At 44.2% G+C, this 25,847-nt stretch overlaps 1 protein-coding gene across 1 annotated transcript; it reads right to left on the minus strand.

Moving 5' to 3' along the window:
- SH2D1B (SH2 domain containing 1B) lies at positions 1-22,980 on the minus strand. Its single transcript, XM_044266251.1, has 4 exons — positions 22,752-22,980; positions 7,150-7,213; positions 4,808-4,973; positions 1-3,183 (listed from the first exon to the last, which is right to left on the minus strand). The coding sequence occupies exons 1-4, from the start codon at positions 22,913-22,915 to the stop codon at positions 3,146-3,148; spliced, it is 432 nt and encodes a 143-aa protein (XP_044122186.1). The 5' UTR covers positions 22,916-22,980; the 3' UTR covers positions 1-3,145.
- Between the last annotated feature and the right edge of the window lie 2,867 nt (positions 22,981-25,847).

The following is a 25,847-nucleotide window of genomic DNA, read 5'->3' on the forward strand; positions in this document are numbered from 1 at the left end:
TATATGGAGGAACCAAGGTCCACAAATAACTCGGTTTGAAAAATGAGAGAGGGCACCTGTCCTCCAAGACAATAAGATGCTGTAAAGTCAAAGGATTCAAACCCTTGTGTTACAAAGGAGGAACCATAAACCAGAGGGAGAAATTATTTATGAAGCAGGGGTGAAGTGGGAAAACGACTTTAATATGTATGGAAAAATACAAAGTTGGAAATACCTCTTACCATACACAACGGTTGGCCCTGATTCAACCCTCATTCAAGAAGCATTTATGGAACACCACTATGTGTGAAGGGCTTTTCTCATTCCTGGGAATGTGTCCGTGAAAAAAATACAGAAGCCCTTGCCATCACTAAAACCTTAACTGCAGAGGGTAAATGTATAAAAGCCAGTAAAAGGAAATGTAAACTTTTTTTTTTTCTTCAGGATCTTGGAGTGGGGAAGGGTTTCTTAAACAAGAGTCAAAAAGCACTTGGTGGGTTTGGTGACGGCATAATTAACCATGAACACACTGTATGACCAGATGGCTCAGAGAAATTCTCTTATATTTCTGTAGGGAGACTCATTCACATTTGCTCCTCATAGTATTGTTTCTGGAACCAACCCCAGTATTTATCTCATCAGGAAAGGATACTATGGACTACCATGCATCCTTTAAGATACTCGGTTACACTCAACAATACAGATGAGGGCCAAACATGGTATTGAGTGAAAAAACTAGTAACACAAAGGGAACAAGAGAATATTGTGCATGTAAAGAAGATACATATTTACAACCAATGCTGTACATTCTATGAGGGTATACATACATGTCAAGGGCATATATCAAACACTATTGAGCTGCTTCCTAGGGGGGAGGGTGTGAGCACTGGAAGGAGAATTAGGGACAAAGTGAATAAAGATGAAACAAAACAGAAGAAAGGTCTTGTATGGATTGATGGTGATAATGAGTTAAAAACTAAGGAAAGTGACTAACTCAATTCTCCATACTTGAGTCCAAAAGAAAGACAGGGGAGACATTCCCACCGCAATTGTGGAAAGATGGCGGTAGGATCCAGTGGTCCCTAAATTGGAAGGTACCTTAGCAGGCAGGCAGTCTGATTTCTGCATCTCTCGCGTATTCTTGGAAAAGATCACCCTCCACTAGACTACAACACAGGGTAGGCTATTCATAGGAAGAAGGCTCTCGTGGGCTCAGAGTTCCTTCTGATGCATGGCCAACATCACCCTCCCCTAAACACCCAGCCACTAGTGTGAGTTCTGCCGCCTGGTGCCGTACCTTCTGTCACAGAAGAGCGCCCCAGATGCTCAACACACCTGCTGTTGTGGTTTGTTACATCTTCCCTCTTCCAGTCCCACGTGCCCAGATTTTTCAGCTCTTCTTCCTGCAACCTGTTCAGGGTCTCCTAAAAAGTCTCAGTGATTTACCGCATGACATCAACATCAGCTACTGAATGTGCCTTGTTCGTCTGAGAAGTGTGCTGAAGTCCCGCTGGGGACCAGGCATCTCGTAAGGCACTATCATGGGAGCTCAGAAAAAGGAAACCACTTTTGTCAGGGTTATGACTGAAAGGTCTTGAACTAAGAGTCTTGTTCTACTGGAATATTTAAAGCTCATATAGATCTCTGTTATCCTGAATGAGAGCCTACATTATATATATTGATTTATTCGATCATCTGTCCAAGAAATAAATATATTTTCATTGGCACTGAATATATTTCCTGTCCCAAAGGTTCCTGTGGACTCAGGAGACTGGAACATGCTTCTTTGTACCACGGATATAGAATCAAAGACCGGGGATCCAACCCTGGGGAGCAAGCTTGCTTCCAGTCTCCCTTACTGAAACAACTGGAAGGATTTGCCTCCCTTGGGCTCTCTGAATATGGTGGCTGCATTTCACTTCTTCCTGCTTGGTAGCAGCTATGGATTTCTGTGGCCCAAGACTCAAAATGGCTCCCACTTTGGGACGCCAACCACAATGTCTGTTCATGTTGTCTGGAAATCTAGAGTTCCTCTCTTTAATAACTTTGGGAGATAAGTCCAGTAGGGTAAAATGAATCACTATAGTTTGAAGATGGGTCAAAGAATGGGCATAGAATCTGGAACGTTCCACATTAATCAGCTCTTCATTAAAATTTTTAACTCGAAGAAAAATGCAAAGGACTTAGAACAAATTCAACAAGTCCTTTGGGACTGTGTTTTCAGTCAAAATCCTGTAAATGGGCACAGCTCTACACAGCACAAGTTTCCATGCTGGGGAATACAAGGGAGGCCCCACTGGGTTTTGTTGGCACTTAAAACTAGTTGGGAACAGGAACCACACAAAGGAGAATATCTTTTAAATCCCCACAGATATCACTGCGGTACTGAATTATATCCATGCTGCTCCAGTGGTTGGTGCACAAATGAAACTGGACAAAACCAGGGAGAAAGTGTCTCTGTGCACATGTCTGGCAGGAAAATCAAGATTAGGAGAAGGAGAAGAGCTAGAATGGCATGGGAGAAGGGCAGTTGGGAGGTCAGTGCCCCTCCATGACCGACAGGACAGGCAGGAGCAGAGACCATGTTGGCTGTTTGGGAGGCTGGGACTCAGAGCTCTTAACCCTTCCCATGTCCATCTCCATGACCCCAGGACTCCTCCACTCCACCCAACACATCCAGGCTCTGCAGAGAGGTAGGAACATGAATTTGTTTTCCACATGAAGAAGTGGAGACCCCAGACAGGGTTAGAGTTTTCTCCAAAGTCACATAGCCATAGGACTGGGACTCAGGCTCCTAACGCATGGCCAAGTGTACTCTCTTTTGTATGAAGCTGTGCCTGGTCTGCAGGAGGGTGTCAACCATGATGTCATGTCATCTCTAGTAAGTTAAGGAGAATAGGTTCAGGCTGTCCTATTCCAAGCAAGAAGCGTGAGAGGAGGGAAGGAGTTTCAAAGCTGCTCATGGTGTATGCATACGAGGCAGGGATGTGGGGACCGATTTCTCTGAGGCTGGTAGACAGACTGTCCTCAGTCACCCAGACCAGGAGAGTCTGAATTGTCCCCTAGAGCTCAGTCTTCCAGATCTACACCTGCAGGAGAAGTAGGGTTGCCGACGAGAGCTGTCACCCCATCTCTTGTCTAATTGCTTTGCTCAGTCTCCTTGTCTTCAAGGCAAGACCTCCACATAGTCGCTGTTACTGTTCTCTGGGGGGAAAAGCAGAAGACCAGCCATGAGGCTCACCACCTAGGAGTCACACGGACCAACCTCACTCAAGGGAAAGAAGCCCTCTTCCCCCGGCACCGGATGACTCGATGCCACATCAAAGTGACATCTTCAGGGGCAGATGCATTGCAGGGAGTTTTCCTGGCAAAATAGGGGGTCTCTCGGTAAGTTTAGGCATCCAGATTTCCCGCTCCAGATGCCTCCACTCACCTGCAGGAAACCTGTGTCTCCCTCTGAGAGAGAACAGCTGAGGCTTATTCTAAGGACGCCAAGGGAAGGGGAAGAAGCCAGCGAGCTGAGGAGAGGATGTCTCCCCTTTACCTACCAGGGCTAATCAAGCATGGGCAGCCAGGGTGGTAAGACTCCAGCCCAGTTCTTAGGAAAGAACTTGAAAGTACTCTCCTCTTGGCATTCGTGACTCATTTATCATTGCTGGACAGGTACGAGCACTGCCCCCACCAGCCTCGGCAGCTCATCCGGGTTTTCCTAAGGGCTGGGGCGCATGATGTTGCTGCCCCCTCTGTGCTTTTGTTCCTGTAAGTTTTGGTGGAACGTGGCCATGGGATTGCACCTGTAGCTAAATCTATAGGAAGTGACCTTGTGTGTATGTGGGGGTGCAGTCCTTGGGGGCAGCAGGGGGCTGAGAAAGAGCGGCAAAGGAGGGGTTGTTATTTCCATCATTAAAAACCCACACTCAGTGTTTCTGGGAGGTGAGAAGCTTGCTGACGGTCCGCGGAGTGACTTAAGCAGACGGAGTAGAGTGTGGGGTGATTGCAAGCTTCCTGGAACTCTGCCCTTTGCCCTTCTCCCCAGCTAGTGTGTCCCCCCACCCCCAGGGATATCTGAAATCCCTTTGCTTTGGAATCAGACCATTCACGCCACCATGGGAAAACCCGAGTAAACCGTAAATGTCTTAGGAAACCCGTGTTTGATTCAAACCACGTTGTAACTACAGATACTAGAGATGATTTTCTGAGGGCAGGTTTCAAGGGAGGCAGGTAAGCAATTGTGGCTGCCAGTGATACAGTTTGAGGGGCCTCCGCGTGGATTCTCTGCCCTCTGATTTACTGGCCGTCTCTCATTTTCCTCCATGGCTTAATTCCGTTAGGGATATATCTGAAATAATTTGTCCCCTAATACTAAATAAATGAATGCTCAGCAAATATTGAGCAAAACGTAACCATATGAGCCTTGGGGAGGGCAGTGAAGCAATGTCCTCGTTTGAAAAATTTGCCTGCTTGTCCATCTGTTCCCAAGCCTGTGGGTCGCTCAGGGTCACAGGATGAGCTTGAGGTCAGCTCTCCCAGAATGTCCCGGGGACCACTCTCGCTCTCCTGACGAGCCAAGCAGAACGCTGCGTGCATTGGCCACCTTCCGGGCTCAAAGACCCTGCTCCCCAACAAGATCGACATTGCTTTGTGGTGGGTGAAGCTTTTAGAGATAAAACAACAGAACATGGTGTGTATCTGCATAAATTCTACAAAGTCGGCCAGTGGAAGAAATGGAACTGACCCCATGCCAGAGTTTTCACCGTAAATACTATCCAACCCCCATGTCAGAGTTTTTACCGTAAATACTATCCAACCCCCATGTCAGAGTTTTTACCGTAAATACTATCCAACTGTATCTGTGACCTTCTCCAACGCGGGCGGGAGCCGGCTTGCTTTATTGGATGTCTAAGCTGAACCACCAGCCCTTGATTTGGTTTCTCAAAGGTGGAGATCAATTCCTTTAGGTTTGAAAAGAGCATCTGGGGAGCACCTTCCACAGTCTGCCAAGATACAAGGAGGAGATCGCTTGTCATTGTCCGCTGTGTGTGCAACGTGACACTTCTCCCAGCCGCGGTCTGAGCCCTCAGAGCAGGGCTGCCTCTGGGCTTGCAGACTGAAAACCAGCAGTGGGCGGTTCCTGCTTAAGAGTTCACACCGACAGAAACCTTTGTTTTGGAGCCCGGCCCCGACTCGAGCTACTGGATTCATCAAGGGAACCCACCCGGGTCTGCAGTACTGAGCGAGCCCCCACCCTTGGTAAGTGACAGGCGGTCAGTTGAGTGCCTGGTTTTCTCAATGATCACGGGGGTTCTCCTACAGCTCCATGTCAGTCTGTAGAGAGGGGTGGAAGCTGGAAGGTTCTCGGACATGTGGTGTGGTTAACCTCCATCAGACACACCGTGACACTGAAGCCGGCTGCAGGGAGGTTCCATATAAGGTTATTGCTTCAACCCTCAGGACAGGTTCCAAGTGCACTGCTACCCCTCCGAGCAATGCCCCGTGTCCGAGTGATAGCCGATTCCTATGCCTCTCCACTTTGTCCAAACAAGAGACAAAATGGTGTATTAAGGAATTATCACAATTTCCCAAAGCATGCACGACAAAAGAAAGAGTTTATACGTTGCTTTTTAGAAAACATTTTATGTTGAAATAGTTTCAGACTTGAAGTTGAAAAAATACTTTAAAAACTTTTATACATATCCTTCACCCACACCCCCAATTAAAAAAAATTTTATTTTATTTTATTTTATTTTTTGGGCAGAGAGAGCACAAGAGGGGAAAGGGCAGGCAGAAGGAGAGGGAGAAGCAGGCTCCCTGCTGAGCAGGGAGCCCAATTCAGGGGCTCCATCCCAGGACTCTGATATCATGACCTGAGCCGAAGGCAGACACTTAACCGACTGAGCCACCCAGGCGCCCCTCACACTCCAAATGTTAACATTTATATTGTACATATTTGCTTTTCATTTTCTTTTTTTAAATGTACACATGCATACATGTACAAATATAGGGGTACATACACATATTCTTTTTAAAAAATATTTTGAGATTAAGTGTGGACATGATAAGTCTTTAACCCTGAAGATGTCAATATTTCCCAAGAAGCAAGAACATTCCATATCCACACTAGAGTGATTAAAATGAGGAAATTGGGCGCCTGGGTGGCTCAGTGGGTTAAGCCGCTGCCTTTGGCTCAGGTCATGATCTCGGGGTCCTGGGATCGAGTCCTGCATCGGGCTCTCTGCTCAGCAGGGAGCCTGCTTCCTCCTCTCTCTCTCTCTCTCTGCCTGCCTCTATGCCTACTTGTGATCTCTCTCTCAAATAAATAAATAAAATCTTTAAAAAAAATAAAATAAAATGAGGAAATTAATCTTGATGTAGTTCTACATGCTAATCTACAGACCTTATTCAAATTTTGTCAGTTACCTCAATAATGTCTTTCGTAAGAAAAGAAAAATTACACACACAGTGACATGTAGATATACTTATATGCGTGTGTGTGTGCGTGCGTGCTTGTGTTTGGGGATCATGGTATATTCTAATTTCTTTTCGATTTGACAACAAACGTTAGTATATTGAAGATTCAGAAAAATCCGGCAGTGAAAAGTCTGGTTAACCTCATCTCCAAGTGTTTCAGAAATATTATTTCGTGATCCACCGTTAGTAAAGACTCAGCTAATCTTATTATATTCTACTTCCTAAGCCAGAGAAATCATTTCAAAACAGAAAGTGTTTTCTGCTTAATTCTCAATAAACCAGGAAAATTAAAGAACCCCCTAAGGCTGCCCATGGACTGATGCTTCCCTTTGCATTTTCATAGGACCGTGGAGCTCGCTCGTCTTCCACACGCTCAGACTGCTCCTCACCTTCCCGTTCCAGCCTGCCCTGGTCACTCTGTCACCCTCTCACTGGAGTGGCCTCTCCTTTAGTCCAGGTTGGTGCGTTTGACCCCTGGGAAAGCCAGGGTCTACACATCTGAATAACAGTCTTGAATAGTCAAAAATTCTCCCCATTTCCCTCAGAGAAAGACAAAGTCTACTACAGATCTGACTCTAAACTCTACGTTGCTTCCCTTTTTACAATGCCTCTCCGCAGCCACGTCTCAGGTACAAGAGATGATCTCAGGTTCTCCCCCAGTCTTTCATAGCTGCTGTTAGAAGAGTTCTCGTACGTTCTTACCTGTATATTGTAAAACCCACGTCCGTCTTTGAAGATTCGATATGTGTAGACAAAATTTTTAAACCTGTGGAAAGATGACTGTGTGAATTGTCATGTTCTCATATGCAAAACCAGACCACCTCTACCTACAACTCTATTTTCCGTGCAATGCCTTTGGCAATCTTGGGTCCCCCAAAAACAACTGATCATTTTCAGTCATTCTCATCTGTGGGAATTTGAAAGAGACAAAGACTTGGAAATGGGGATCTTTATTCTGATGATGGAAGTCTGGGCTTGTAGCAAAGAGGGTCAGGAGAGAGAATTTACTCTTTCCATGGTCTTGTTATTCTCTCTAGTTTTTTCACTCAGCTCTAAGTTGATACAACATAAAAACACCATTGAGCCATTCCTGTGTTGCTTACTAAATGACCTGCCCTTGAACTTGATGGAGACAGTATTAATTAAAACAGAGAATGTTGCGAATTTGCCCAAGGAAATGATGCATTGTGTTCTTGTTCTTCATTGGCACCCCTGGTTAAGTAACCTAACCAGAATCTAGATAACAGACCCAATCTAGCAAGTTCCAAAGCACAACACAGCATACATACATTACCATATTTCTCCAATTCCAAGATGCCATTAGTTGAACGGGATCTATTTAACAATAGCTTCCCAGGAGGAACATGCATGCATTCAATGTCTCTGTCAACTGTTTAACATGTTCCGATTCCCCAGAAATATTAAAGTGTTAAAAAAAAAAAAGATACCGACAGGAGGCTCAGATTACCTAATGATCCGCCCATGACTCCCCACGCACCCCCCTCCCCAAGGCTTGCATCTATGCCAAAGAATCGTTTGTCCGAATTGGGAATTTAGAAAGAACTTAGAGCTTTAAGGTACAGAAGATTTGATCACTGGTTGCCTGGAGGCTTTGACAATTGACTTCAAATCCCCATCCTTTTTGTGGGGGTTCCCGAGGCCAGAATGAGCCAGTGGGTGTCCCCAAGTCACATTGCAAGCAATAAAACATTTCACATGAGTCCTTATCCACATGGAAGAGGTCTCAGAAACTTCTTTCCACAGTGATATCACTCCAATAGAGTTCCAAGTGAGGTCCACACATTGCGTTTGGCTGATCACATAGTTTTTTGAAACCCAACTAGCATGTGTTTAATTCTTAAATGACTTCATTTTTAGTTACGTCCTTGTCTTATCAACTAAGAAAATCTTTGAGTATGGAGGAGTATGGAAGACTAAAACCAACGGAGCTTCTATTATTAGCCAGTCCAAAAGCTATTTACTTCAAGTTCTAAAGACAGACTTTGCTTAAATATTATTTATTTATTTATTTATTTATTTATTTATTTGAGAGAGAGAGCGAGAAAGAGCACAAGCAGGGAGTGCAGCAGGCAGAGGGAGAAGCAGGCTTGTCCCTGAGCAGGGAGCCTAAAGTGGGGCTCGATCTCAGGACCCGGGGATCATGACCCAAGTTAAAGGCAGATGCTTAACTGACTGAGTTGCCCAGGTGCCCCAAATATGATCTTTTTCTTTGCAAAGCATTTAAAATGAAAAATAAAATAAAATAAAATAAAACCAAGCCACGTTGCAACAGTGCTTGACAAAGAAATGGATTTATTGAACTTGTGATACCTACGTGTCTTTATTTTGGAATGTTTAGGGGAAAATAACTCGATCAGAGATTATATAGCAGTGAGATGAGAATCTACTTCATAGGGCTACAGCGGCATTGGGTAAACATAAAGATTTATTTTTTAATGTCCCTTGTTACAGTTATTATTTAAAATTATAAAATTTGTAAAAGAAACGGAGTTTTTCAGCATGCATTTGTACTAAACAAGCATAGAAAGACCCAGCTTACCCTAGGTCTTCGCCCCATCACCAAGGGTAACAGGGGGCCCTCCCTGACCAAAGCTCGCAGTCTTGCCTCCCCTGTGCCTCGAACCTCCGGGCTCCGCTCACCCGCTCAGCCCCTGCTGTCGTCATTAGAGGAAGTCCAGCCTTGCAGGTCCTGTTCTCTAAACATCCCTGTCACCTCTTGCTCTAAGAGCAACTGGCTCTGCGCCAAAATACAGCCTCCCCTGCCCCATCTTCAAGGCTGCTTCTTTCTCCCGAAGCCCCCTCCCTGCAGGGCCTGGAGGGGAGGCCAGTTTTCTTGTTGTCAGGGCTTTTCTGGGCTGTTGCCCTCCTGCCTCCAAACCCAGTACTTTCCACGGCGTTAGGTGATGTCGCCTGCCACCCCTCTCTGCTGCGGCGTCTCCTGCCCTGGCTTGTTGCCCCTCGTTTCTCTAGGCTCCAGCTCTTAGCTCACAGTCACTGTCTTCAGAGCTACTCCTGCCTCCATCTCTGGCAACTGCAGTCCATACGTACTCCACCCTTCAGCTCTCCAGGTCCTCAGGTCCTCGAACTTTCTCCTCCAGTGGGCTCATCCTGTACCTACGTCAACCCCTCACTCTGTGTTCACATCCAGGACGGTGGGGCCCAGGGCAAAATGAAAAGGGAAGGCCCCTTGCTAACAAATGGTTAGGGAGCACCTGGGTGGCCCAGTCAGTTAAGCATCTGCCTTCGGCTTGGGTCATAAACCCAGGGTCCTGGAATCAAGCCCCATGGTGGGCTCCCGGCTCAGCAAGGATTCAGCTCAACTCTGCTTCTCCCTCTGCCCCTCCCCCCATGCTTGCTCACTCTCTCAAATAGATAAAATCTAAAAAAAAAAAAAAAGGATGTACTTAAAAAACAAAACAACCCCCACACCCCCATAATGTTTAGAAATTTCAAGATGGCGACAGCAGAGTATTGAAGCCCTGTGAACGCTGGGCTCTGGGCAACTGCATGGGTTGTACGTCCTGAACGCAGCCCTGCTTATAACTTTGAGCTTGTGGTTGCCCGTACCTGCAACCTTTTCCTACTGTGAATGTCACACATCCCACTCTCTGGCCCCCACTCCCAGGTCCTTTCTTGGACCCCATCAGTGCCTTGACCACAGAGCCTCTGGTCCTCTGGCCTTACCACCTTCCTCTGTTCTCGCTCGCCTGTCCTCGTTCCCTTGGCGTGCTGACCAGTCTCACTTTCAGTTCGAATCGCTCTGGTGCCTCCAGGCAATCACTGACATCTCCGTTCCCTCAGCCGTGAGTGTACACGGCCCCCTTTCTTCAGAAACCCGGAATACCTCACTTCGCTGATGACTTCCCAGAGATTCAAGCAATCAGAAGAGCATTCGCAGACCCTGAGCCGCCACAGCTCTTGTCCTGGGCGCTCACATCCTCAGCCTTCACGAGCACACACAAGCATTGCATGCCACTCTCTGGAGCTAATCCCTCTTCCCCTGAAGGCTGCCCATCGTCATCTGCTCAAGGACTTAGTTCTGGCAATTTCTTCCTCTCTCTCTCTGACGTCATTAATTATTTTTCTTTTTTTCTTTTTTTTTTAATTTTTTTTAAGATTTTATTTATTTATTTGAGAGAGAGACAGTGAGAGAGAGCATGAGCGAGGAGAAGGCCAGAGAGCGAAGCAGACTCCCCATGGAGCTGGGAGCCTGATGCGGGACTCGATCCCGGGACTCCAGGATCATGACCTGAGCCGAAGGCAGTCGTCCAACCAACTGAGCCACCCAGGTATTTTTCTTTATCCAACAGCCAGGGTGGCCCATATCCAAACATACGAATCAGTTGTTTTTTGACTTATAGAGCTTTATTAACTTCTCCCACTTGTTCAAAAGACGTCCCCATACAGATAAATAGCATAAATATTTGTAATCTACTTGCAATCGATATGCCTTTGATTTTAGCATAAAATCTTTGTCATTGATTCTTATTTCATCTAATGTTTAATAAATGCCTTTAAGTTGTGCACCCCCAAAAACATGAGTCAAGTCACGTCCCTCCCTTGCACAAAAAATATGCTTGATTTTTTTTAAGTTTTAAGTTTTCTTTAAGAGATTACTTGTAAGTGATCTCTATGCCCAACATAGGACTCAAACTCATAACCCTGAGATTAGGAGTTGTATGCTCTTCCAACTGAGCCAGCCAGGCACCCCAAATCTGGTCAATTTCAAATAAGAAAAATAAGAATGGTGTGTGTGTTTGTCTGTCTGTCTATGTGTCTGTGTGTGTGGCAGATGGCAGGCGGTGTTTCTGTATCAACGGGTCTCAAATCTTATAAAGCTATAATTAAGACAGTGAGAATGAGTTCCAGGGCAGAAAAGATATTAATGGGATAACACAGAGAGCCCAGAAACAGACCCATACATGACTGAAAATTTGGTATATGACACAGCTGACACAGCGGATCAGTGAGGAGGGATGGACTATTTATTTGCTAAATGGTGATGGTAATGTCTTAATGTGGAAATAAATGAAATTGGATCCCTATTTCACATTCTGGTTGAAAACAAAACAGTGAGCTCAGGAGAAGGAAGTATAAGCGAACAACTTCATGACCTTGAATTAAGGAAGGAGCTCTTACATCACCAAAAGTACGAGCCCTAAGAAAAGATTAATAAACTCACGATGTTAAAATTAAAACTTCCAATTATCAAAATGTATTATTAACAGAGTGAGAAAGTCCACGGATGGGGAGAAATCACCGCAGCACTACTGTATGAGAAGAGCATTAATGCACCTTTTAAAAAAGGGTAATGAAATGTCTAATAAACACATGAAGAGATGTCTTCCTTCACTATCAATCAGGGAAATACAAATTAAACCACAATTAGATATCATTTCATACCAGATTGGCAAAGACATGAGAGTTTACTCATGGAAGATATTGGCCGTGATGTGAAGCTATCGAAGGTTCTATGTACAACTAAGGGGGATGTAATTAGATACTAATGTCTTGGGGAACAATTTGGCAAAGTTTACGAAAGCTGAAATGCATACAACCTGTAAGCCCAAATGTGCAGTTTTTGAGACTGGCAATATTGGCACAAAAGTGGCAATGCCAATATTATATTCTTTATTAAAAAAGCAAAGATCACAGAAACTAAAGATTTAATAGCTTAAAACAGCTTTACAATCTAGAAAGTTGTAAAGTATTAAGTAAAAGTATAAATTAATGAAAATACGTAAGATAAATAGATATTTTCTAATATAAGCTATCATTAGATTAGATTCATTGGGGTACCTGGGGGGCTTGGTCAGCTCAGCATCTGGCTCTTGCTTTCAGCTCAGGTAGTGATCTCAGAGTCTGGGATTGGAGCCCCATGTCAGGCTCTGAGCTCAGCGCAGAAGCTGCTTAAGATTCCATCCTCTCTCCCTCTCCCACTGCCCCTTCCCCACCTCTCTTTCCCTCAAATTAATAAATAAAATTAATTAACTGACATACAAAAACCAACCACTCCAAATGCTCCAAACCTTATTACATTTTCACTGACAATGAAAAATTTAAAGTAAAATAGATCTTTTTAGTGTAATTTTGATGTGAAAGAAGGGAAGGAGAGCAGTAGGGATCATGGAAGAGGGAGGGAGGTAGGCAGGGAGGGAAAGTGAATCAGCGTGGTCCTTACTGAGTTTTGAGGGCTTTTCATGCAAACGTTTCCATCCACTGGAGAAGCATTATTTGTTGATAAGGTTTGGGGAAGGCTAAGGATGCAGAGTTTAAGCTCACTGAATACTTTCCTCTGATTTGTTTACCTTCAAGCAATCTCATCCCTTGTCCTGCAACTTGAAAAAAAAAATCTGTTTTGAAACTTTTGGATCTTAATAGAAGTTGGTGTCTTTTTACTGAGAGCAGAGTTTGCCACTTGAGCCATTCGTCATGTCAGTGGTTACGTTTCTAAGATTCTCCACACTCACAGGCTGCTCTGAAATGGTCTTTATCCAAACATAAACACAAAAACAAAACAAATAGTTGAAAAGGCCTCGCTGTAATTCTAGCGTAGCTGACACAGTGTTATCTTAGTTCCAGGCGTAACGTACAGTGAGTCAACCCTTCTGTGTTGTCACCGTGTGTCATCGGGTGGTCATCCCAAGAGCCCCCCTTCATCCCCATCACCTGGGGACTGTCCCCCCCACCCCCCCACCCATCTCCCCTCTGGTGACCAGCAGTGTGTTCTCTAGAGTGAAGAGCCTGTTTCTTGGTTTCTCTCTTCCTTCCCTTTGTTGGTTTGTTTTGTTTCCTAACTTCCACATCAGAGTGAAATGGAGCTGTACGCCCACAAGATCAGTTGCAGATAATTCATACCAACTTCAGTTGTGTTGTGATCGTTCTGGTTGAGTAAACAGATTGTGATGTCTCCCTGGAATGGAATACCAATGAGAGGCGTGAACTCTGGCGTGTGTAACTATACAGATGAATCTCAAAGTAATTACTCTGGGTTCGGACTAAAAGGGCTACTACTTTATGATTTGGTTTATGTTATGAATTCTGGAAAATACGTAGGAATCTATAGTGCCAGAAAGTAGATGATGCTGTGTTGGGGCCTTGGCGGGTGGTGTGGGAGGGAAGTTCACAAAGGGGCACGAGGGTGTTTTGGGAGGTGATGGAAATGTTCATTATTTGGGCTGTGGTGGTGGTTTCATGAGTGCAGGCAAATGTTAAAATTCATCAAATTGTACACTTTTTATTTTATATCGATGATTCCTCAATAAAGCTATAAAGACCATGGCATAAAAAGGTATATGAATAGAATTTATATTTGCTCTAATATAGAAACCAAATTTAAGTCCATTTTACATATATGATAATCACTGTTTTCACAGTTCATCCTGGCGTTAGAGAGAAAATAAATATTCCTCTATTTGCTGTTGGGGCCTTAGTAAATATGCCATGTCTTGACCTCCAGTGGGAGAGTGACCCACGGTGAGGACGGCTCTGGGCAGGACAACAGGAAAGAGGTCCAGACAGGCACTCAATTATTTCTAAGGTTTGTAATACTTGGTGTATTGAGATACCTGCTTTCAGCTATCCCATGGAAATCTTCAACCCCATTTAAATGTGAGAAATACACAGGGCTTATAAAGCCCATTTAAAAACCTTTGGCATAACCTTTTAGTTGAGATGGAAATTTTCAGCTGGAAAAGATCAGAATAGGAGCGACTGGGTGGCTCAGTCACTTAAGTGTCTGCCTTTGGCTCAGGTCATGATCCCAGGGTCTGGGATCAAGTCCTGAATTGGGGGGGGTCCCCACTCAGCAGGGAGCCTGCTTCTCCCTCTTCCTCTGCCCCTCCCCCTGCTTGTGTGCGCTCTCTTTCTCTCTCAATCTCAAATAAATAAAATATTTTAAAAAGAAAGAAAAGGCCAGAATGCAGCTTTTCTGAGCTTCTGCCTGTCTTTGAATTGCTTTACTCTTTCCAGTGGGGCTTAGCCTTACAAAAGGCCATCATGCAAGGCTCTGTTCAGGGGTCTCCGTGTCCTTGCTCCATTCATGACGAGTCCACAACTAGCAGACGACCTCATGTTGTCACCAGTGAGGCAGGGAAACCTCTTCACATTCAAGTCTGTAGTTTTATTTTAAACCAGACACTAAAAGGTCAGTTGAAGGAAATGCAACTGTCAGCCCCTATGATGACAACTGGGTAGTCTCTATTTCTCTGGGCCCTGACGCAAGTGTGAAACACACATCAATAAAGTGTTTTAAGACTTTTGACTTCCGGCCTTCTTGCTCGTTTTGATTGGACTGTGCCTTGGCACAACCTTTTATGCCGCTAATTGGTGAAGGTGTGTTAAAATGTTAAAAATTCTAGGATTTTATCCTATGGAGAGAGTTGGGCAAACTTGCAAAGATGTATGCACAAAAATGTTAACTATCTCAAGTTCCATTGGGTCCATTGGACCGAAGTGCAAATAACTTAAATGTATGATTATGTACCAGTTATGACAGATCCCAGCAATAAAATAGCAAACGATCACAAAAAGATGATGTGTATCGGCTTTCTTTGATGATACCAACAATGCACTGACAAAAAAATTTCGCAAACCGTCACGTAAGTAAATCAGGGGCATGGACAACAGTCTGCAGGCGCGTATACTGAAATATTAGAAATGGTCATTTTCATGTGGTAAAACCGAGAACATTTCTGCTTTCTTTTGGTGGCTCTTTTTTGGACCTTTCCCTACCATGGATTTTTCTAAAATAATTAAAACATTTGAAACATTTTTTTCTCCATGAGCTCCAGAGTCTTTCCAAAGATCTCAGCATCTGAGAGACCCCCCTCCGCAGGGATCTCCCAGTCCGCCCTCCTGTTGCTGTGCCCTCCCGAGGGAGGGAGGACTTGCGGCCTGCTGCCCACTACAGAAAGTCCCCCTGCCCCTCGGGCCCACAGCTCTGGCCCTCGAATCTCCCCACATCTACTCCGTTTTGACTCTGCTGATTCTCTAGGCAGACCCGGATACAGCTTCTCACACTCACCAGGTCACACTGCAGAGAGGGTGGTTTGGCACGTTGGTGTTTTCTATCAGGCTCTGCGATCAAGTCACATTTCCTGTCCACATTTACCACAGAGCTTTCTGTTCAATACTTTCTGCTGCTGGGCCAACTCTCCGCATGACTTGAGTTCTAAACTTCCCCCTAATGTTTTTGTTTAGGTCTGGGAAAGCACGGACATTGGGATGTTGCCATCTGAACGCAGCGAAGAAGACGGGGCCGCCCAGGTTCTGGAAGCAGAGTGGCAGGACCCCACAGACCAGGGTCCGCTGCCAAGCCCTCAAGTCCCCTGCTTGGGTGCGTCATAACACAGTTCCAGGGTCACAACATTGAACATATTCCAGCGGCCCTGAGGACATCGGTAAGAGGGGTCATAATGACATACTGCCAAGTTGGGCTTGGACAATTGTTTAATAAGAAGCTCCTGTTTCTTTCCCCACAAAATAGGGGTAATGTCACCTACTAGAAACGGCTTTGCAAAGAGTCGCTGAGATAAGGAATGCGACCTGCTGACCAGTGTTTGGCTCAGAGGAACGCACCTTCATGGTGGCTCCAAATGCACAGATTCGGGAAAGTAGGCTACGTCTGGTGTTGCACACCATTTTGCCTTTGCTCACATAAGGTTGTGTATCGAAGCATGGATTGCTCTGTGTGACCTTTCCTGTACCCACCTTGCAAGAGCCTCTCTGTCCTTCCCTATACCATGACCCTATTTGGTTTTCATCATCTTGTTTCCTCTTGCTGAAATGCATGTGCATGAGGGCAAGCCTGGTGCCTGTAGTATTTATCACTATTTCACCAGTGCCTAGAACCGTGTCTGCAGCATAAGAGGTGCTTGGTAAATGCTCACTGCATGAATACCTACAGGTACTTTTATTCATCCTCCAGGTCCCAGTTCTGTCCAGGTTCTCTGCAGCTCACCGAGTGGGTCCCTCCCTGCTCTCAGTCCCTGTATGCCCCGACGCAAGTGAAGTCATCTGCATGCATTCTATGCTATCTTTTTTTTCCCATTAATTTCTTTATTTTCCCCACTAGGCTTTGAGCTATGTTGAAGGCACCAATCAAGTGCCTAGCATAGTGCCTGGCATATAAGAGACTTTCAATATTTGTTGAACCACTAGAATCTAGTTCAATTCGTTGTTCAATTAGTGGAACAACTAGGTCTGTACTGAGCTGTGTGATCATTTCACAAGGATCGTGCTAAGGTCCGTTTTGATGGGAGCCATTTGACCTGAGCCTTAAGCCTGGCGGACCTGAAACGTGTCTGCCTTTCAGGGACATGGGCAGGGAAGAGGGTGAGGCCTGGTTATGAGCAGATGGCCCCCAAATATGTATTCCTCCCTCTTCATTTGATTTTTTAACTATTTTTCACCTTCCTTGGTGACTTGCGTTTTAGAAGAACACATAAGCTGGGTTGATACTCCACAAAATAGTTGAAAATAAATATTGATTTTTAAAGAGAATTCCAGTAGAGACTACCCACACTGGGGTCTGGATCAGGGTCTCCTGTCTTTATGATAGCTCTTGCGACTTCTTTTCCCATTCCGGCTGCTTGCCTCGCCATTGCTAATTCCTCACCATCTCCCACCCGGAGACACAACCACCGCCATCTGTCCCCTTTGGTGCATCCTCCATACATCAGATTGCGTCCTTAAATCTCCCGTTGGGACTTTGGAGGGTTCTAGTCTTGTCACTTGCTTGCTTGGGAACCAGCTACATCTCCCCGGTGTCTATGGACCCATTCTTCTCAGACCCGATAATATTAGTCCAAACCTACTTTTCCAAAAGCTGGTTTCCAAGCTACCTTTCGGGAACCCTGTATGATTCATGCATGCTTTCAAACGTCCTGCCTCTAGACCTCTGTTCCTGCTCCTTTCCCTCCCTGACATGCCTTCTATCCCATTTCCATGTGATCAAATCTTACCACGCTTCCAGGTCCCAGCTCAAATACCATCTCCTAAGAAGACTCTCTTGCTCATATTTTCTCTCCAATTCGTATAAAACTGTCTCTTCCTATATTTATATTTTACTCTTTTTAAATTGATTTACATGCTTTGGATCTCCTTGGGGGGAAAAAAAAATGCAGGTTTCCTATTGAAATTCCCCTGGCTTCTAGCACAGCGTTTGAAGAGATCAGCAGGGATTCACTACTTTTTTGTACACTTTTTTTTTTCATTACAAAAGTCATAAATGCACATAAAAAACATTTAAACAGTGTAAAGTTATCAAATGAATACATGCGCCACTTCTCCCCCAAGTTACTCTTCCTCAATTTCCTAGCTGTAACCACTGTTGCAAGTCTCTTACATACCCCCTAGAAATTGTGTGAAGAATATGCAAGGATCCAGGCATACTTTTTTTTTTTTACACAAATGGGATCACATTTTACATCTTGCCCTTTTCTTACCATAGACATTGGAGGTTTTTTCGTACCATATATGGATTTACCCAATCTTATTAATCAATTTGCACATTCTCATGCTGTCATAAGTAAGATAAAGTAGGCTATTATTAGGTCATATAGGATAAATGTTTTTAAAAAAATCTTTTAAAGTAATCTCTACACTTGGAGTGCCTGGATGGCTAGTGGGTTAAGTGTCTGCCTTCAGCTCAGGACTCTGATCCCAGAGTCCTAGGATCAAGCCCCATGTTGGGCACCCTGCTCAGCGGGGTGTCTGTTTCTCCTTCTCCCTCTGCTGCTCCCCCTGCTCATGCTTAGTCTCTCTCTCTCTCTCTCTGTGTCAAATAAATAAATAAAATCTTTAAAAAAAGAAAAACTAATCTCTACACGCAACAGGGGCTCACATTCACAATTCCAGGATCAAGAGTCGCACGCTCTACTGACTCAGCCAGCCACGGTAGGTTTATTTATTCACTAATAGGTGAATTTGGGGTCGAAGGTTACATCCATGAATTTTATATTTGGGTCACATTGTCATTTGAAGAGACTGTGTGCGCCTGTGTGATGGTGTCTGCTTCCTGGCACCCTAACTTTGTCTGAGTATTTCCATAGTTTTCATTCTTGCTTATTGAACATTTGAAAAGAGGATCTCATTATTCTTCCGGTTTCTATTCCTCTAGTTATGAGGGAGATCTAGCATTTTTCTTTCTTTCTTTTTTACTCTCTCTTTCCAAGAATCTTCTTCTCTTTCCCTTTCCCTAGTTTTGTATTGACTTTAAAAAAAAAAAACACTTATCTGTTTATGAGGTTCACTTGTCTTGTCAGTTTGCTGATAGTCTTTTAAGTTGTTTTTATCACAGTTTTTTTTTTTTTTTTGAAATAGTGGTCAGATTCATCAGATTTTTCTTTTTTGGCTTCTGGGCTTTACCTCCTGCCTAGAAAGTCCCTTCTCAACCTCAGGCATATATTTTAAAAGTTCATCATTTCTTCTTAGAATGCATGGTTTCACGTTTTTTAAAAAAATAACTTGTGCATTAGAACCACTTCAAATTAATTTACTTCAAGAAGAAAGGCATTCAGGTGTATTTTTTTTTTCTTTCTGAAATGACCAAACACCCAACACCATTCATGGTTGTTCAACATCATTGATGAGAAACATGCTTTCAAATCATATGTTAAATTCCAATGTATTGGCCTTATTTCTATCAGACTCTGTATTCTATTCCACTGATCTGTCAGCACCAAACTCCTTTTCTCTCAAAGTTGTTTTTTTTTTTTAAGATTTTATTTATTTATTTGACAAAGACAGCACAAGCAGGAGAAATAGCAGAGAAAGAAAGAGAAGCAGCTTCCCCACTGAGCAAGGAGCCAGATACAGGACTCGATCCCAGGACCCTGAGAGCATGAGCTGAGCCGAAGGCAGACACTTCACCAGCTGAGCCACCCAGGCGCCCCTAAGATTTTATTTTTACATAATCTCCACATGTCAGGCGGGGCTCCAACCTACAACCCCCAAGATCAATAGTCACATGTTCTACTGATTGAGTCAACTAGGCACCCTTAGTTCCTTTTAAAAATAAAAAATATTTTGGGACACCTGGGGAGCTCAGTGGGTTAAAGCCTCTGCCTTCGGCTCAGGTCGTGATCCCCAGGACCTGGGATCGAGCCCCATGTCAGGCTCTCTGCTTGGCGGGGAGCCTGCTCCCCGCGCCCCCACCTGCCTCTCTGCCTACTTGTGATCTCTGTCTGTCAAATAAATAAATAAATAGTCTAAAAATAAAAAATATTTTTGGCTATTCTAGCAGGTTCCTTGTGTTCCATGTCCACCTGAATAAACTTTATGATCCTTGATGAAAACTTTAAAAATTCTGTTAATCTTTTTTACTGGAAGCATATTGAATTTATAGATTAATTGTGGCAAACCGATATGCTTCCAAATTGAGTCCCTAATTTCCTGTACATCTTCTAGTGAGTCCCCAGTAAGTACTGAAGTTTTCTTCCTACAAACCTTTCACATTTCATATCCCTTTATTCCTGAATATTATTATTATTTTTTGCTAATGTCAATGACAAGTTTTATTATGTTTTCTCACTGGTTACTGTTTTTTTTTTTAAGATTTTATTTATTTATTTGACAGACAGAGATCACAAGCAGGCAGAGAGGCAGGCAGAGGGAGAGAGGGGGAGGCAGGCTCCTGCTCAGCAGAGAACCCGATGTGGGGCTCGATCCCAGGACCCTGGGATCATGACCTGGGCCAAAAGCAGAGGCTTAACCCACTGAGCCACCCAGGCGCCCCTGGTTACTGTTTTTTTAAATGAAAAAGATATTGATCTAAATTTGAACTTTATAAGCAGACACTGTTAACTGAATATTCTTAAATTTACTTTTTAAGTGGTTTTTTTTTTCAATTAAATCTTAGATTTCACAGACATAAAATCATGTCAACTGCAAAGAATAATTTTGCCTTTTCCTTTATTATTTTTACCTTTATTTTCTCTGGCTAATTACACTTGCTCATCTCTCATGGAAAATGCTCCCTAGTAGTAATGAGTATCATCGGCTCATTTATGATTTTAGCAGCGATTCCCTTATGCTCTACCCGGCCTTTGGTTAAGAAAGTATCTATTTAGCTTTGTATAACTAAGAGTGTGTAAGTGCACGTGTGCATGTATATGTGTGTGTATTTAATTGAAAGATGGATGTTGAACTTTATCTAACACCTTTTAAGCAAATTTGAGTGAGTTATTCAGTTTGTCAACTTTGACCTATTAATACCTAATTAAACTATTAATTTACCTAACACATTAATTAACATATTAATTAATTAACATATTAATTAAACCTAATTTACCATCCTTGACTTCTTGGAATGGACTGAACTAGAACATGGTGTATTTTCTCCTCTGATGTGTTACTGGCTTCTGTTTTGTTAGTAACTTCTTGAAAATGGATATTAATTGAAATTGAAATTGGTCTATAGTTTTCTTTTGTGCATATGTCCTTATTGGAGAAAAAAAAATGGTTTACCTTCATGCGTAGGAACTAAGGGAAGAAAACAGAGAACAGAAGATAAACAGCTCCAGCTAAAAATGGGTAAAGAATGTAATTGCGCGACTCTCAAAAGAAGAATTACCAACGGCTAAAAAATACATGAAAACACCTTCATCATCACTGGTAACGTGAAAATTCCAACTACTAACCCCTTCAGACTACCTTCCTTTTACCTGCATCCCTGATATCCTACAACAAAGGAAAGGGATCTCTCTGCCTGTTCTGTTAGTCACAACAGTCCCTTTTGTCCACACTCTCAGAAGCACTAAAGCGGGCGCTTGGGTGGCTCAGTGGATTAAGCTGCTGCCTTCGGCTCAGGTCATGATCTCAGGGTCCTGGGATCGAGTCCCGCATCGGGCTCTCTGCTCAGCAGGGAGCCTGCTTCCTCCTCTCTCTCTCTGCCTGCCTCTCTGCCTACTTGTAATCTCTCTCTGTCAAATAAATGAATAAAATCTTTAAAAGAAAAAAAAAAAAGAAGCACTAAAGCATATTCACAGACATACTTCGGTTTTAATTCCCTTAGCAGGTAGAAAGAAAAATTTCAGTGATCTCTCCAAACAGAGCATTTAAAGATAGTAGGTTCCCACTGATACCTGTACAAGATTGTTTTCTTTCTTTTTAAATTTTTAAATTTTTAAAATAAAAATTAAAAATAGAAGAATTATTTTTAAAAGATTATTTATTTATGTATTTATTTGACACAGAGAGAGAGAGAGAGATCACAAGTAGGCAGTGAGGCAGGCAGAGAGGGAGGAGGAAGAGGCCCCTGCTGAGCAGAGAGCCCGATGTGGGACTCGATCCCAGGACCCTGAGATCATGATCTGAGGCGAAGGCAGAGGCTTAACCCACTGAGCCACCCAGGTGCCCTTTTTAAATTTTTAAAAAGATTTTATTTATTTATCTGAGAGAGAGAGAGAGAGAGCAGGAGTAGGGGAAGGAGCAGAGGGAGAGGGAGAAGCAGACTCCTGGCTGAGCAGGGAGCCCAACATGGGGCTCAATTCCAGGACCCTGGGATCATGACCTGAGCTGAAGGCAGACACTTAACCAACTGAGCCATCCAGGTCCCCTCCCCACCCCACACCCCCATTTTCTAAATGGGACTAAACAAGCTCCTTTAGCAGAGGGGTTCTTGAACTGAATCATACAGAACTCTTTGGAAATGCCAGATGCATTTTAACACAAGCAAGTCGTTGGAGAAATCCGGGTCTGCTTCTTCATCTAGAAAATGCTTATGCCAGCACCCATAGACTATAAGAAGGATAAAAGGAAATGATGCACGTTGAAGCTCTTTATGAATTTAACACAATTTTGTGTTGAAATCATATGTATGAAATCACGCCGTATTTCACCAAGTATGAAATCATACTGTAAGTGTCACAGGCGGAACCGGCAGAACATACGCGAACACTTCGTCTCTGAGATAAAACTTTCATGGAGGGCATTGAGCCTTTTCCACAGCAACTGAGCTGACCTGTGCAGGCGCCTTCTCTCTCCCCCCTCATCTTCATGCTTCCTGAAGCCCTTCCCTTGGTTGCTATCCCCCCCTCCCGCCGCCCCCCTCCCTGCCCTGCTGCAGAGGGTCCTGCTGGGGTTTTGCTCCAGGGAGAGAAGGGCAGGTGGCCGAGCAGGGACAGACCGGTCCTCGCGCGCTTGCCCAGCACCGCCTCACTTTATCTCATTCTGCTCCTTGCGGCCGCAAGGTCAGAGCGCAGGACAAGTTCTTTTGTGTTCGGCTATGAGGACCACACTCGGGGTAAGGCTCGGAATGTGCGGAAGCTGAGACTACTCACGAGACACAGAGGCACAGGACTCCCGGCATGGACTCGCTGTCCCTTATCAGGAAGTTGCCGTCCATCCCGTCCTGCAGCAGCAGGGCCTCACAGTCTTTCTTGGACAGAGGGCCGTGGTAATAGGGCAGATCCACGGGGAGCCTGCGGGGAGCCCTGTAATCCATCCCCAAGTTCAGGGCCGGCTCCAAGGAGGGAACTGGAGGAAGGAGCCTCAGGGAGCCTGGGGGAGCTGCTCCTCCGCTGGCTGGTAGGAGCGAGATGAGGTGGTTCTGCAGGACTCAGAGAGTTTTGCAAGATTCAGGAAGTGAGAAGGGTGGGGTGATGAAGTGACCACACATGTCAGCCTGTAAATGACCCTAGTGTGATTCACAGTGGTATGTGAGAGCAGTTTGAGCCACAGTATCCTCCGCGAGGTGGATGGCGGGGGACGAAGGGCCGATGCCGAGCTACCTGGGCTGCAGCCCCGTATGGCACCATAAATCCATTTTTTACCTCCTCTGGCTGCTGGTGTTCCTTTCGGAGAGCGCCCCACTGCTTTCTGCTGTGGTGGATGCCCGTGGCCTGCTGAAGCGGCCTCTGATTGTGCTAAACTTAGAGCAGATGCTAGAGAAGTGCGCAGATGCTGGATGAGTAACGGAGCAGTTGGAAAGGTAGGACTTCCACGGGTCGAATGGCATGAGCGATGGGAGATGTTCTTTTCCCAAAATGGGAATAGAAAGCAATTGAGCATAATGGGGGACGACAGCCTGTCCCTGGCTGAGGCTCCCAGCCATTGATGAGCAAAGGCTGCTGCTAACATCTTCCGGCATTGTGCTTTTTGGGGAAGGAGCCGGTGCCGGTGGGAGGGATATCTGAGTATGCAAAATTTGTTCAGGGATGCACCTCTTGGTGGAAGAAAAGAGTACAGGAACGTTGGTTTGAATATCCTCAGATCCTTTGAAGTTCCCATTTTGGAGGGCAGCAGTGATGTGTCCCCATGTAGAAAGACCAAGAAGAGTTTGTCCAGCCAGAGACACTGAGCCCTTTTTAGACAAGCTGGCATTGAGGAAAAATCCTTTTACTCCCCTTTCTTTTCTTCTTTCCTTCCTACCCTCCATCCCTCCTTCCTTCCTTCCTTTCTTCCTTCCTTCCTGAACCTTTTCTACCAAGATAGGTATCTACCAGCTGATGTTCTTGGGAAAGGGAGCTTCTGTTATCTGAGGGTCAGAGTTAGCCCTAAGAGTAATTTCTCTTCTTTTTAAGATTTATTTATTTATTTATTTGAGAGAGGGAGAGAAAGCATGAGCAAGAGGGGCAGAGGGAGAGGGAGAGAGAATCACAAGCCGACTCCGTGCTGAGTGAGGAGCCAATGAGGGCTCCATCTCACCACACTGAGCTCACGACCTGAGCTGAACCAAGAGTCAGATGCTTAACCAAGTGTGCCAACCAGGTGCCCCATCCCTAACAGTAATTTCTAAAGCCTCTTCCCTCTCAGCTTTATTGAGATATCATTGACAGATCAGAATTGTGCAAAATTAGGGTGTACAATGCATCGATTGGGTATATTTATACATTGCAAGGTGATTATCACCCTACCATTAGCTAACACCTCTGTCTTGTCACCGGTTTACCATTTCTTTTTTGTGATGAGAAAATTTAAGATCCACTCTCTTAGCAACTTTCTAGTGTGTCATGTGGTGTTATTAACTATAATCACCATGCTGTACACTAGATTTTCCAGAACTTACTCATCTTACAACTGTAAGTTTTTACCCTTTGGTCAACATCTCTGTTTCCTCCAAGGCCTTTTTTTAAAAAATTAACATATAATGTATTATTTGTTTCAGGGGTGCAGGTCTGTGATTCATCAGTCTTACACAATTCACAGTGCTCCCCGTAGCGCACCCCTTCCCCCGTGTCATCACCCAGCTACCCATCTCCCCAGCCCTCCCCTCCAGCAACTCTGTTTCCTAAGATTAAGTGTCTCTTACCGTTTGTCTCTCTCTCTGATTTCATCTTGTTTCATTTTTTTGTCCTCTTTTCCTATGATCTTCTGTCTTATTTCTCAAATTCTGCATATCAGTGAGATCATATGATAATTGTCTTTCCCTGAGCGACTTATTTTGCTTAGCATAATACCCTCTAGTTCTATCCATGTCATTCACTGGGGTGCATGTGCCCCTTTGGATCACTACTTTTGTATCTTTGGGGTAGATCCCTCATTATGCAATAGCTGGGTTATAGGGTAGCTCTATTTTCAACTTTTGAGGAACCTTCATACTGTTTTCCAGAGTGACTGTACCAGCTTGTGTTCCCAAAAACAGTGTAAGGGGGTTCCCCTTTCTCTGCACCCTCACCAACATCTGCAGTTTCCCGACTTGTTAAGTTTAGCCATTCTGACTGGTGTGAGGTGGTGTCTCGCTGTGGTTTTGATTTGTATTTGCCTGATACAGAGTGATGTTCAGCACTTTTTCATGTGCTCCAAGGCTTTTTTGATCAATCAAACCATCTACATATTGTTAATTAATTAACTTCAGGTAGAATGAGCCATGTGAGCCCATCTGTAATCCAACATTTTAAACTGGATCATGTTTACTTAACTCCCACAATCACTACTGTGCAATGGCAATTGGTTAAACATATGTGAATTTCTCTGTATGTAGCCTCATTATTCAAATATCTTTAGAGCTTGCTGCATATCTCAACTACGTATTTATAAAAATAAGAACTATGTGCTCACGATTCATCCTCACTTCTCTTAATGCCTTCTTAAGCAGAAGATTATTCAGTCTTGCTGATTTGCTTAAGCTATCTACCTACTCATGGGAATCTGTCTTACACTGAACTTCCTTGTAGCAGATATTTGTTCTTCTTTGGAAATTCCACTGTTCTGCTGTTGGTGTAATGAAGTGATATTCTTCAAGAAACTTGCTATCAGAGAGCTATGCTTCAAATCCTAATTTATCTCGTGCAGCCTAGGGCCATGTGCTATTGAATTTCCTAGGAATTATGACACGGGAGGAAAGAATTTTTACTGGTAGAAGAGGAAACTGGGTATCAAGCTTGGTGTGAGGATATTTTTCAACCACAGGTTGGAAGTAAGTTGGTACATGCTCA

This window comes from Neovison vison, chromosome 10 (assembly GCF_020171115.1).
Source record: "Neovison vison isolate M4711 chromosome 10, ASM_NN_V1, whole genome shotgun sequence".
In the NCBI taxonomy this organism is placed as follows: Eukaryota; Metazoa; Chordata; class Mammalia; order Carnivora; family Mustelidae; genus Neogale; species Neogale vison.